We start from the raw sequence: 13,575 nt of genomic DNA on the forward strand, positions 1-13,575 counted from the left end.
TTGCGCTGTCGGCTCTACAGTTGTAATGTAAATGCATGCGAGTTCCGGCGTCTACCGGAAGTTTCACCCATAATTCACGCAAAGGCTCATGGGCCGTAGGAATACGATCAATAGAGGCTGCAAAATTTGGAATCAATATTCCCATCTGGCCATGAATGGCATATCAGACATTTATTTTAAAATACGTTTAAGCAATCCCTGATGATAAATTATTGTATTATGAAATCTTAATGTTTTTGTTGTATTTTTTAAGTTGTGTAAAATGTATAATTGTGACTATATAAAATTGTATAAATGTATTTTATCTTAATTTAGTTTTATAGGGTAGAGGCTCTAATATAAGCCCACATGGGTTTTTTGCTTCTTCCTGCACCTACTTTTTAACATATTTTTATACCTGTTTTTTTGCAATATCTTATATAAGAGAAAATAAATAAAGTCTCAAAATAATCTAAAATCAATATTTTATTATCAGATGAGTACATTGTTGTTGGTGTGAGCAGGGAAAATGCTGTGGAGAACACAAACACCAAATCTTTAACGTATTGTTACTTTTCAACCGTTAATGCGATAATTCCAGCAGATTCTGAAGGAGTAAAGCGGCTCGTGCCGGGAGCAAATATGGCCTCCAGGTCATCAGATAGAGACCTAGGAGTTTTATTTGCTTATAATTTATCATTTCAGGCTAACATATTATCTTGGTCAAAAACAACAATGATCCCTGTTTTGAGTTTTCTTCTTTAATGTCCAGATTCTCCTTTTTTCACATTTTGTGAACATTTTAAAAACAACATGAAATGTCTAAATTAGCAAAAACAGCTGGCATGTAGCTGGACGGTTAGCTAAACTCAAAATAGCCAAAAAGAGAAAAGCCTAAATTAGCCAAAACAGATAGCAAGTAGCCAAAATATTAGCTAAACTAAAAAACAGGCAAAAAAAATCTTAGTAAATTCCAAAACAGTTCAAAAAGCTATGCCAATAGGAAGAATGCCAATTTTTAAAACTGTAACTTTTAAACATAATTCTGAATAATAAAAATGCAGGAATATTATTCCAGAATAAATCAACTTAAACCTTAAATAACTTTCAATATTTTACTCTCCGTGAAAATATATTTTGTCAAAATTATACAAGTTAGAAATGAGAACAAGATAACATCGAGTCATTAATAACAATAAAATAAAATGATCTGGAGGGCCGGATAGAATTACCAGGAGGGCCGGATCCGGCCCCCGGGCCTTGACTTTGACACATGTGGTCTAAACAGTCAAATAACAATTCCTCTTTTTTCTCACAGTTTTTGTGGAAATGCTGAGCTTCTAAACATCAACAAGAATGTTTCTATGTTTGACTGAAGGACGAAATGTCATAACGGCAACAATAAATGAGCTTTAGCTGCCATAAGGAAACCATAAATCCACAAAGAATGTTTTTAAAACATGTTTTTGGTCTCAAGTGGTGAAAGCTGCAGAAGCAGAACGGACAGCTGAAGATCAGGAACAGCAGAAGACCTCCACACCGCAGACCTCCACACCGCCGGCGGCTCAGAGAAATAATTGGTGATGTGGAGACCGGCGAGCCTCGGTCTCCGCTCAGGTGTGACCTTCAGGCCAGGCCTCCGGTTATGGACGTGACAGCCGTGTCTGCTGCAGACCTGCTGGCCTCCATGGAGCCGCCGACCATCCGGCGCTGCCAGTACTGAAGGTGGGCGGGGTTGGAGGCCCAGCAGCTGTGGAGCAACAGGAAGATCTTCTTCAGAACCGCCCTCCTCAGCAGGATGTAGACCCACGGGTCCAGGATCTGGTTCCACGTGGCGATGCGGACCGTGGTCAGCAGACTGAAACACACCGACTCCGCTCGGCTTCTGGTGCTCAGAACGATGACGTGGATCTGACGGTGTATGCAGACAAAAACATTTTAGCTTTCTATTACGATGGTAATAAGCAGTTTTTAAATATGTTATCACTTTCCTACTTATCGAAATGGGCTCCAGTAACAGCATCAAACCTAATTCTGATTGTTTTTGATGTTCAGAGATGAAGCCTTTATTTTGACATCACACGCTCCTGGCAGCTTTTCCTAAAAATTAAGAAGTGAAAGTACTGATCACTCCTGGCTGCAGTGTGTGTTTTGAGGGTACGGGGCTGAGGAGGACCTCCATCAGTCGGCCCGTGCACGTCTCCCCTCTCCTCCTGAATGTGACCTGGCGCTGAAGCACTCGGGGAGCTGATGGTTGTTCCCATTAAATCAGAACTCCCCAACGTCGGAGCCGCACACCGGCGCCCCCCCTCTTTCAACGAACACTGGCAGCTTCCTGCTGTCGCCACACACCAGCTACCCCCCACCCATCTTCACCGCACACCTGCAACCGCCCACCCATCTTCACCAAACACCAGCTACCCCCCACCCATCTTCACCGGACACCAGCGGCGCCCCCTGTCTGCAGGCCCGGCCCTCCTTCGCCGCACGGTGGATTGGCTGCTCGCTGCCTGTCAAACGTGTAATCCTGCACGGATGCTGCTGCTTTATTTATTGTAAAGAGTTCCACAAAAACCTACAAAAATGAAATCCTTTAAATATTTTCTCGTTACCGGGCCTTAACCTACTCGGGGGGTGTCTGGATGACACCCGCTTCAGTTGGAAGACAACCTGAGTTTAAAGGTTGTCCTGCATTAAACCGAGAGGGGGAAATAGGGGACCTTAAATATTGTCTCGATGAAAATAAGAATAAGAGGAGAGACCCGAGCAGCTCCCGCTCGGATCTCTCCCGGCGTGTTGAACGAGCTCCACTGAAGTCCGTGAGGCTGCAGCCGGAGAACCCTACACTTAACACAAGATGGCGCTTTCAACGGACTAGAACAGAGTTTTGGACGGCATAAAACTCTGGTTTTTACACCGTCTTGGGACATCTTCAGACTATGTTAATACAGAGTAATCAGCCATTTTCTGATCGTCATTATCACAGTTCTCAGAGTCAGTGAACGCATCAGAACTGAAGTTAACACCCTCATCAATTTTCGTTGGTCCTCGTGTTAGCCCCGCCCCAACGCGCCACAAGTAGCCAAAAGTTTTGTAGCTGAAACTTTCAGATTTGTAAACGAAAAAACATTGGAATTCTGATCCGTCTTTGTCTCCTGGAGGACGGATTCACAGCCTGCAGAGAGCGCCAACCTTCTTGACCCCTTCATGCCCCTAACGCTCTTACCAGCAGGGGCCCCCAGCACACACAGGACACCAGCATGATGGTCAGGAGCTGGCAGATCATCTCCAGGTGGTACGGCGTTCCTCTGCAGCGCTGCCTGTGGCGCAGCCGGCCGTGCAGCAGGGCGCAGCTGGCCAAGGTGTTGCAGACGATGGACAGCGCCAGCGCCAGCAGCCCCAGCAAGGAGAAGAGCAGAGGCAGCAGGACGTCCAGCCAGTCTTTGGGCTGCTCCATGTGGAAGAAGCACCAGCTCCCCGAGCTCTGGACCTCGTACGGCCTCCGCAGCAGCACGGGCAGCAGCGCCACCAGGGCGGCCAGCAGCCAGCTGAGGCCCAGCAGCCGCCGGACGTGATGGGACGCCAGAGCCGTGGAGTGGAAGATGGGCCTGGTGACCCCGATGCAGCGCTCCACGGCCATGGCGCTGCCCAGGAACAGCGGGCTCAGGCCGTAGAACACCATGCAGGCGCCGAAGATGCCGCACACCACGCCGTGGGGGTCAAAGGTCTCCCACTTCCTCTGGGAGCAGTACACGAAGAGCACCAGCGAGCCGTTGACCAGGTGACCCAGCAGGTCGGTGACCACCAGGCTGCTGGCCAGCAGCAGGAAGGAGGCTTTGGACTTGATCCTCAGCCGGTTGTAGGACTGGATCAGGATGAAGAGAGCCAAGCTGTTGGAGAAGACGCCCACGGTCATGGAGACGGCCGACGCCGTGACGGACAGGTGTTGGTGGCAGCAGGTGGCGTTGGCGCTGCGGAGCGCCGGGGGGTCTGAGGTGGCGGTCATGCTGGAATCAGCTGAGCAACAGCATGTCAGACCTTCAGCTTAGTCAACTTTTTTTACTTCTTTCATTTGTTAAACTCAAAAATCTTAAACATATTTGAACTTTTTAACTGTTAATACGATCATTCCAGTAGATTGTAAAGGAGAAAAGCGTCTCGCTGCTTTTCTCCTTTACAATCTACTGGAATGATCGTGTTAACAGTTGAAAAGTTACAGTAAATCAAAGATAATATTCACTGGAGCTCAGGTGTTTAAGTCTTAAATCTGTTAATTAGCTTAACTGAAGAGGAAATTTATTATGTTTTTAATGTGAAGAGTGTCCCAAAGTGATTAAAATTACACTTAATTAGAGGTTGAATTTGGAAAAAAAGACCATCCATGTCTAAATAAACAGATAAAAGAGTCAACATTTTATATATATTTTTTTGTTTTCACACAGAAGCAGTTTTTTCTTGTTTAAGACTATTATCTGCGAGCTGAAAATCGTTGAGAAAAACATTTAAAACTTAAAGTTTTTGATGCTTTTGTTGAAATTTATTTTTTTCTTGGATCTGAAAAGTGTCCTAAGGTGATCAAAATGACAACTAAATGTTAATTAGTGGTTGAATTTGAAAAAAAAAAAATATGTATGTCTAAATAAACAGATCAAAATTTAAAAATGTTATATATTTTTTTTATTTATGCAGAATATTTTTTTTGGTTTAATTCTGTTTTTTGTAAACTGAAAATGTGAAAAACATTTGAAGCTGCAGAAATATTAAAGTTTTTGATTTTTTTGTTTAAAATTATTATTTTTTTGGATGTTAAAAGTGTCCCAAAATGTTCATTAGTGGTTGAATATGGATTAAAAATCAATGATATGTCTAAATAAAGTCAACATTTTAATTTTTTATGTTATTTTCACACAAAAGCAGTTTTTATTTTATTTATGTCTGTTATCTGAGATGAAAATCCTTTTTTTTTGTTTTTGTTGCTTTTGTTTAAAATTATTTGCTTGGATGTGAAAAGTGTCCCAAAATGATTAAAATTACACTTAAAAAGAGGGCAAAATCTGTCTAAACAAACATATTAAAAAGTAAAAATTCAATATTTTTCTTTTTTTTTCGCACAAAAGCATTTTTTTGACTGAAAAGTTTTAGGTAAAACATTTAAAGCTCTGGAAACATTAAAGGTTTTGATGGTTTTGTTTAAAAATATATATTTTTTTGCATGTGGAAAGCGTTCCAAAGTGATCATAATGACACAAAAATGTTCATTAGTGGTTGAATTTGGATTAAAAAACACAATTATATATGTCTAACTTAAGTCAACATTTTAGTTTTTTATTTCATTTTCACACAAAAGCAGTTTTTTCCCAGTGGAGTAAATGAAATCGGCCTGATCTTTGCTTTAAATCCTCAGAATCATTTTTCTCACAGGGATATTTTAAGTCTGTGAATCTAATTTTACTCCTTTTTATGATTCTTCTGAGGAACTCTTTCCCGCTCAGCTTCATGGATGAACAGAGATTTAAGTCATGTGGTCAGAAGGAAACATTAACACCTAAAGGACTAAAACTAAACTAAAATATTTAGAAAATAATCCAAGAAAAAAGGAAACTTTTTGGAAAATTACATAAATAATGAAAAATATGAACAAATGACAGTAAAAGTGAAAATTGTCACCTTGTGAAAATAAGAAAACCTGAACCAGTTCATGACTTACCTCAAGAAATATTCATCTAAGAGTGTCTGAGCTTCTGTCCTCTTCACTCCACAATGAAGCGACCTTCTCCAGAAGAACAACATGAAGAAATCTGTAAATCAGATCACAAACCAGCGGTCCTCTGCAGCTGAGACGCTCCTCCTGCTCCTCCTGCTCCTCCTGCTCCTGCTTACAGTCGCTCCTCCTCTCCTGTTGACGCCAACCTTACATATAAAAAAGTCTTTTCCTGTGTAAATCATCAGATGGATGGAGGAGGAGCTGATAGCAGACAGCCAAAAACCAGCATGAGAAAGATTTTTATTTGAAAAACAGAAGTTTAACCTGCATAAATATGTTTGAAGAAGCTTTAATAAATCCATAAAGAGACTCGAATTTCACAATATGAAGATAAAATGAGTTAAAGATCAACCGGTGCTTGAATAATTCCAAATACAACAATCAAAGCTCTCGTAATCACAACCAATGAGCATCACACTGTGTAATATTCAATGACTGATACTTGAAAAGTTGATCTTAAGTGTGCACAGAGGATGTACGACATTCAATGAATATTACATCATTTTTTATCTTTATTCAACCAGGTAATTCCTACTAAGATTAACAATCTCTTTTTTGATGTTGTCTTTTACTGAAATCATGAAAGAATCCTACAGATAACATCAGTAATCATTAAAAACTTGATTTCATTACTTGAAAAAATCTGCAGTTGATCTGATCAGAATCAGATTCTCAGTGAATAACTTCACCTTTTCCTCTTTAGTTAATAATCACTATAATTACTGAACCAGATGTGATGGAAGTGTGTATTTGTTTGTGTTTTTCTTTAATCAGTTTACGTAATAATTTCTGTGATGACACTTTTGTGTTTTATTTTTTTTTTTTTTGTTGTTTTGTACTGTATTGTCAACAATTTATGCTTGAAATAAACCAAATCAATCAATCAAGCAATCAATCAACCAATCAATCAATCAACCAACCAATCAATCAATCAATCAATCAATTAATCAATCAATCAATCTCAACTCATCTTATTTTATCTTATTACCACAGAGGTGGAAGAATGAAAAAATGTTCTTACTTCAAACAGAACTGCCTAATATGTTGAATATTCAAACATGAATTAGTGTTTGTTCAGTTAAAATATTCATCATCATTTTAAATATTTCGTTCAATATAAATGTAAAAGTTTTGTAGAAAAAGGAGATAATTCAACACAGACATCAACTGGAGATTTCCTGTCCTTCAAAATGAAGCTAATTAAAAGCAGATATCTGTATTTATTCTAAGATTATTTCTGTTTTCTAAGTGAAATATGGAGAAAATGTTTAGATATGTTTTTAATATTTGTTTCAACAAACAATGACCGTTTCTAAATCAATACATGTATTGATAAAGTGCTTGGAAAGACAATCAAACTCTCTGTGATGTTTAAACATCTGTTGTTTTTTCATGTGAAAACTAAACTATTTTCCTTCATTTATGGTTCAAGTAGAATTTTGTTTTTATATATTTTTTTTTTTCACTGAACAGTTTGTTGTTAATTTGTAAATGCTTCAGTTTCAGAGTTTCATGTTTCATTTTTATTATGAGTGATTGATGGGGGGGGGGGTGCTGGTTCATTTATTTAAATATGTGTAAATGATAGTTTTTAGAACGTTTGTCATTTTTTGTTCTGTTGCATCACATTGTCCTCCTGTATCCATGATGAGAATTAATGTCAGACTTTGATTTGAAAAGGAAAGATCAATAATCAGATCTATAATTCTCTAATTCCCTTATAATAATCCTATTCTAAAGTCTGATGAATTCTGGTGATTTTTCATGTAAGCATCGAGCACTGATGTGTGGCTGTGTCATCAGAACTCCCAGCATGCTTTAGTTTGACCTCTCTCTCTCGCTCTCCCTCAGACTCTCAGGCCTTAAAGTCCTTTTGGTTTCAATTTTACTTCTTTGGGTTTTAGCTGTGAAGCTTTCAACCAGAATTCAGAGTTTTGGAGAGAAGAAAGCCCGTATCATGAACGCCCCCCTCCGATCCTCCTCTGCTGTACAGCGTTCCCGGTCGTCATTTCGAGATCATCATGTCGTCTTTAGACTAAATCCAAAAACGGAGTCAGTTTCTGCAGAGCGGCATTAGAAATTCACCTCAGTTGTGAGTGGATCCGATGGCGAAGTGTAAGCCCACCCCCTTTTCCCATCAGCTCTCTCCCTCTAGCTTACAGATCTCAACATTACTGGTGCAACGAACAGTTTAGATCCAGATTCCAGCTCAGATGAAGAAAACAAAGACGTTCATGGATCTATTTGTCTACATAAGAAAGGGGTGGAGCCAGGAGACTGTAGCCCCGCCCAGCATCATTCTACATCACAAATAGGATCTTTTTCAAAATATTTTTTTTTGTTCCTGATTCCCAATTTAAATGAATTCATACTCAGAAATCATGTTTCAATCTTAATTTTGTTTATGAATGTCCTCCATCATCAGACAAATGCCCCAAAAAGATGTTAGAAACTTTAATTTTACCCTCAAACACTGCTGTTCTTACAGGAATGTGTTAAGATGTTGATGCTTTTGCTTCGTGACTAAGATTTTTCAGTTCGTCTGATGTGAATAATACAGATTTTCTCTAAAAACAAACTGAAGGAAACGTGTAAACACATAACGAAGCTTCAATCTGGAGATCTTTAGATGTAAGTTAAAGACTCTTTAGCTTAGCTTTGACATAACTCATTTCATCAACCTATTTGTTTGTTTGTTTAAGCATTTTATGTCTTTTATGGTTTATCATCTTTATGTTTTTACCCTCGATCTATTGATCTATGCAGCGCCTCCTTAAATGTTATGACGTTTATGACTAACGTTTAAATCTGTCTTTGTGCAGCGCCTTGTGTTCATTGATAAAAGGCTCTGTTTAAATGAAGGGATTAATTAATTTACGGGTGAAGATGAAGAAATGACGTTTTCTCTCCACTGAAGGCCAGCTGGAGCTGTTTTTCCCGCTCTGGTGGTGACGGCAGAACGTCCTGTCAGAAACTTCTCTCTAAGCTTCCTCATTTGGCGCGCTGGTCTCTAATTACACAAACTGGCCACTCCTGAAGCTTTCATCCCAGGTGACATTACACCTGAAAGGAGGATGTCACGCTAATAGAAGTGGAGAGACCAGCTCAGGCATGGGAGCACAATCACATTCTTTTGTTGGCGGCTCCAAATGGGGCTGCAGTAATAGTCTGACTGCTCCGAGGTGGAGACGGCGCCCAAGGAAATTGAGCAAAATGGGAAAATCGGCCACAATACAGGCTTTTAGCAGCAACACTCTTCATCTGTCTTCACAAAGACGCCCGGATCCGGGCTGTCGGCGAAAAAACAGAATCTTCTGGGACATTTTCTGAGCAAAGATGTAAAGCTGTTAAGTTCACCTGCCCACCAAAACCACCACGAGGTCATCGCTCTGCCACCACGGAACGCTGATGTTCTTTGTCTTTCAGCTGCTGCCTTTAGGGGGCGCCACAGCACGTCATCTGCCTCCATCAAAGTCACGGCCCGGGGGCCGGATCCGGCCCTCCAGATCATTTTATTTTATTGTTATTAATGACCCGATGTTATCTTGAGCTCATTTCTAACTTCAATAATTTTGACAGAATATATTTTTATGGAGAGTAAAATATTAAACGATTTTTTAGTCTATTTTGAAGTTTTGAAGTTTAGTTATTTTTACAGTTTCATGCTGGCTGTTTTGGCTAACCTGTTTTTTTTGTTTGTTTTTTTAGGCATTTAGCTAATATTTTACCTGGCTATCAGCCTAAGCGTTTTCAGCTTTCAGCTTCAGCATCTTCAGCTATCAGCATTAGCGTTTTCAGCAGCTAAATTCAGCTTCCAGCATTCACACTATCATTATCAGGTAATGCTATATATTTAGTTCATTATTATGTTAAAAAGTTACAGTTTTGAAGTTTTAAAATGTAGTTTTAGAGTGTTCAATAAATGTTGATCCTGTTCGACCTCAGGTGTGTTTTGGATTTTGGCCTCCTGTGTGATTAAGTTTGACTCTCCTGATCTAATATGTCCTTCTTTCGTACGTCCATGAACCTCCTCTTTCCTGGTATCTCCAACCTCAGCCCCTTTTTGTTCCTCAGTCTCTAAACCAACAACATGTCTCCGTCCAGAGCAAACGTCCACCGTTTTAGATGTTCCTCCATCCGCTCCTTCAGATCTGCAGACATCATGGTCCACAGAGGCTCCAGTCTGACCTCCTCCATCAGTCTGTCCATCACCGTGGAAACCAGGAGGAGCTCAGAGCTGATGCTGGTGCACCCCACCTCCTCCGGCTCTCATCCATGTCCCGATCAACTCCAACCTTCTTCTCTTCCTCATTCAAACCACAAGTCATAGACTTTCTCCAGATCTACAGACACAAAGCAGCTCCGTCTGACCTTCTCTGTTCTTCTCCAGCAGCATCTTCAGAGCATCGGTGAACGTCTACGCTGGTGTGAGCTTTAAGACGAAAGCATCAGGATGAAAGATCAAAGACAAACAGAACTGTGAAGTTCAGAGATAAGATGGAGTTTGTTCTGAGGGGACAACAGTCAGTATGTGATGATCAACCATGAGGACAAAAATAAAGACAAATAGTAATAATTCTGCTGATGCAGTTCACAGTGTGAATGATCAACAAACTCCATGTCATGACTGAACTCACATTCTCCTGAACTTCTACGGCTTCAACAGTTGTAATATCCTACAGTTCATTATTCTTTTTATTTCTGTAAATGTTACTGCTGGCAGCAAATTGACTTGAACGTTTTTGCATCAACAGAATTTTGTTTTAAACTGGGAGGATTGTGGACTTTGGTTGTTGTCCGTTGTGTTCTGGGTTTAGTGACATCAGTGTGAGGTTTGTCATGATCCACAGCTGTCTTCATTTCACTTAATTACCCTCAGACTGTTTCAGTGTCTGTTTTTCACTTCGTTATTGTCCGGTCCTCTCCTCCGTCACGCCGCCTTTCCGTTGCTCCCATAGTTTCTTTCAGTTAATTTATTAAATGTTTGAGTTTTCTGCCACCTTGGCTGGCCTTCAGCGTTTGGGTCCTCCACCCCACTTGTAACGAAAACTAAAAAAGAAAAACAGAAAAGAGAAAGACTTCAACATTCTTTAGGCTTGAAAGTGTCGTGATGTGAAAAACCAACAAGGAGAAGAAAAAATCAACACAAGAACTGCAGCAAACAAGAGAAAACAGAAAATTCAAGATTCTGTGTTTTCATTCCACAGTATCTGCAGAGAAGAACACAGGTAATCAGTGTTGTTCCTCACTATGACAGTGCTAGTAGACATATAACAATGAAGTAGAATAAAATATCAGTAAAATATAATCAGCATTCAGTTATGAAAAACCTGCGTTATAAAAGCTGCGGTTCCTGCGGTGACATCAGAAATGATTGATGGATTTAAAACAGAAATCTGTGGAGAAAACTATGAAAAGTCCTGGAACTCAAAGTGTGAGTTTTTTATGGACTTATTTTACATAATTACACGGTAGCATCTCTGACATTGGTTCAGAATAAACGAGCTTTGTGTTTGCAGGAACAGAAACGACCACGAGGGGGCAGTGCAGCTCAGCTCTTAGTGAATCAACGTCAGAGGTTCAAGTCAAAGCAGAAATATTATGAGAATTCTGTATTTTTATGATTGATTTCAAAACTGAAACTTGTCACTTATATAGAAACATGAACACAGAAATATTTAAACTTTTTATTTATTGATAATTATGTCTCAGAAAATAAGAATATCTCATCAGATCAATCAGAAAAGACGTATCCGGTTTCTATCGTTTGTTTTGGCTTCTTTTGCATGAATGACTGCATCTGTTGTCATGGAAACCATCATCAGCTTCCTTGTTGCTCTGGACTTTCTCGTCCTCTTCTGAACAGATGTTCTATCAGGTTCTGGTCCATCAGTAACATCCGGATCCTTGAAGAAGATTTTGGTTTCTCTGTCAGTGAGAGCCGGTCCCAAGGCCTGCTGGGAAATAATCAAACCAGCTTCTCCCCAAAGCTTGTCAGCAGCATGAAGTTCTCCAGAACGTCCTGGTAGACGTGGTGGACCGACACCAGCAGACGACCCTCAAAGCATCAGTGACTGGAAGCTTCTCATGAGGATTCAGAACCTTTCTGGACCTTCATCTCCTCATGAACTGTCAAACGGACCTCCATCTGAGCAGCAGTTTGATCCGGTTCTGTTCCTACTTAGAATTGAGTGAAAATTCTCTTGTTATATATTTTTGATAAAAACTGAATCCTAAAATAAGAAACTTTTCTCTTTTTAGTCTGAAAACACATTTTTCCTCAGAAAACCAAATTATTTCCAGCATGAATCAGAACGTTTATCAGTATTTCAGAACGTTTGACTTCAACGGATCGACTATAAATGTAAATATTAAAGATGTTTCTTTGTGAAAGACTTGGAGACACATTTAAAAATGTTTAAACAAAAAGCTCCATTTTAACCTTTTAGAGAACCAGAAACACAGAACATTTACACGTCAAACTACAGTCATTGAGAGGTAAGGCGGCAGGTTTGGGTGATTTAGTCGGTTAATTGTAATCTAATTATTACTAATATTAGAAGAAGTTCCTCATCATTACACAATCCAACCTGAAATTAAGTTTAATGTCTTAAACGTTTGAGGACGTACTCCAAAGTGAACAGTGTCTTTACATGTTCTTGTGGCATCTACTGATGATGGACGACACAAATTAAGACAATTTAGATCAGAATCGCATTTCTGAGTATTTCTTTATTCAGATTGTTGTGAATCAGGAGATTCTTCCTGGCTCCGCCCCGTTCTGATGCATCCACCTGCAGGCTCATAGATCCATGAACGTCTTTGATCCGCCCACAACTCAGATGTGAACTCCTGCCGCTCTGCAGGAACTATGTCCTAGAAAACGACAGACATTTGGATTCAAACCGGATTCTCTTGATGAAAAGACGACTAGGAATCTATTTGGAACTGGATCAGAAGATGATCAGAGTGGGGCGTAAAATGTCACAGAATTAAAGAATTCATTGACAGTTTTTTTCTCACATGTGTAGATAATCTTCTCTATGAAAACATAATTTAAGGATCCAAGATTGACCAAAAAGAAAGTTTTGAATATTTTAGCTGCTTTAGCCTAAAAACTCAAACCCCTGAATGAAGTGCTACAATCCCTCCATGAATTTGGGATAAAATCCCTTTAATTTAACGTTTGATCTTCTTGTTTCCTTTCTTCTCCCTTCAGTCGCCAAATTTACCTTCTGATCAGTTGATTTATTTTGGGGGAAATAAGAAAATCTAAAACAGTAATTATGGGGTAAATTTAATAAGACTTCTCCCGACATTTCTGAACATTTCAGACGAATTCTGTTTTCTTTGGTCAAATCGTGTAAATAGGTCAAGATTACAGATGTGATGATGATGGAGAATCTGACTCCAGTTGGTACAGTTTGTCTTTGAGTAATGTTACGTCCTGCTGCTGCACCTTTCCAACGTGCTCTGCTGTTCTGCTCACCTGGCAGGTACTTAAAGGAGGCCTCAGCAAGGCAGCAGATGATGAGTTTTGTTGGGATGTTTCGTTCTTTTCTCCTCTCTGTCCTCAGCAGTCTGCTGGGTTTGTTATGTTAGTTTGGGGTTGGACCTTGGTAGTCTTAGTTTGGGGGATTTGTTTGTTTTCTTCAGGCGCCTTTAAGGGAGCTGCTGACCTCGCCGGTCGACGTGATTGGTCAGCAGTCTCCATGACTTATTCTGTGTTTGGCCGAGGGTCCAAGTCCCTTTTTGGTTTGTCTTCCTGTTTGGACCAGCACACTAATTGTTTGATTTTTGTTCTTTCATTTAATAGTGTGTTCCTTTTATTC

At 39.9% G+C, this 13,575-nt stretch overlaps 1 protein-coding gene across 1 annotated transcript; it reads right to left on the reverse strand.

Moving 5' to 3' along the window:
- Positions 1-1,223: 1,223 nt before the first annotated feature.
- ptgfr (prostaglandin F receptor (FP)) lies at positions 1,224-4,037 on the reverse strand. The gene is made up of 2 exons (XM_024259138.2): positions 3,206-4,037; positions 1,224-1,890 (listed from the first exon to the last, which is right to left on the reverse strand). The coding sequence occupies exons 1-2, from the start codon at positions 3,983-3,985 to the stop codon at positions 1,606-1,608; spliced, it is 1,065 nt and encodes a 354-aa protein (XP_024114906.1). The 5' UTR covers positions 3,986-4,037; the 3' UTR covers positions 1,224-1,605.
- Between the last annotated feature and the right edge of the window lie 9,538 nt (positions 4,038-13,575).

This window comes from Oryzias melastigma, linkage group LG4 (assembly GCF_002922805.2).
Source record: "Oryzias melastigma strain HK-1 linkage group LG4, ASM292280v2, whole genome shotgun sequence".
Taxonomy (NCBI): Eukaryota; Metazoa; Chordata; class Actinopteri; order Beloniformes; family Adrianichthyidae; genus Oryzias; species Oryzias melastigma.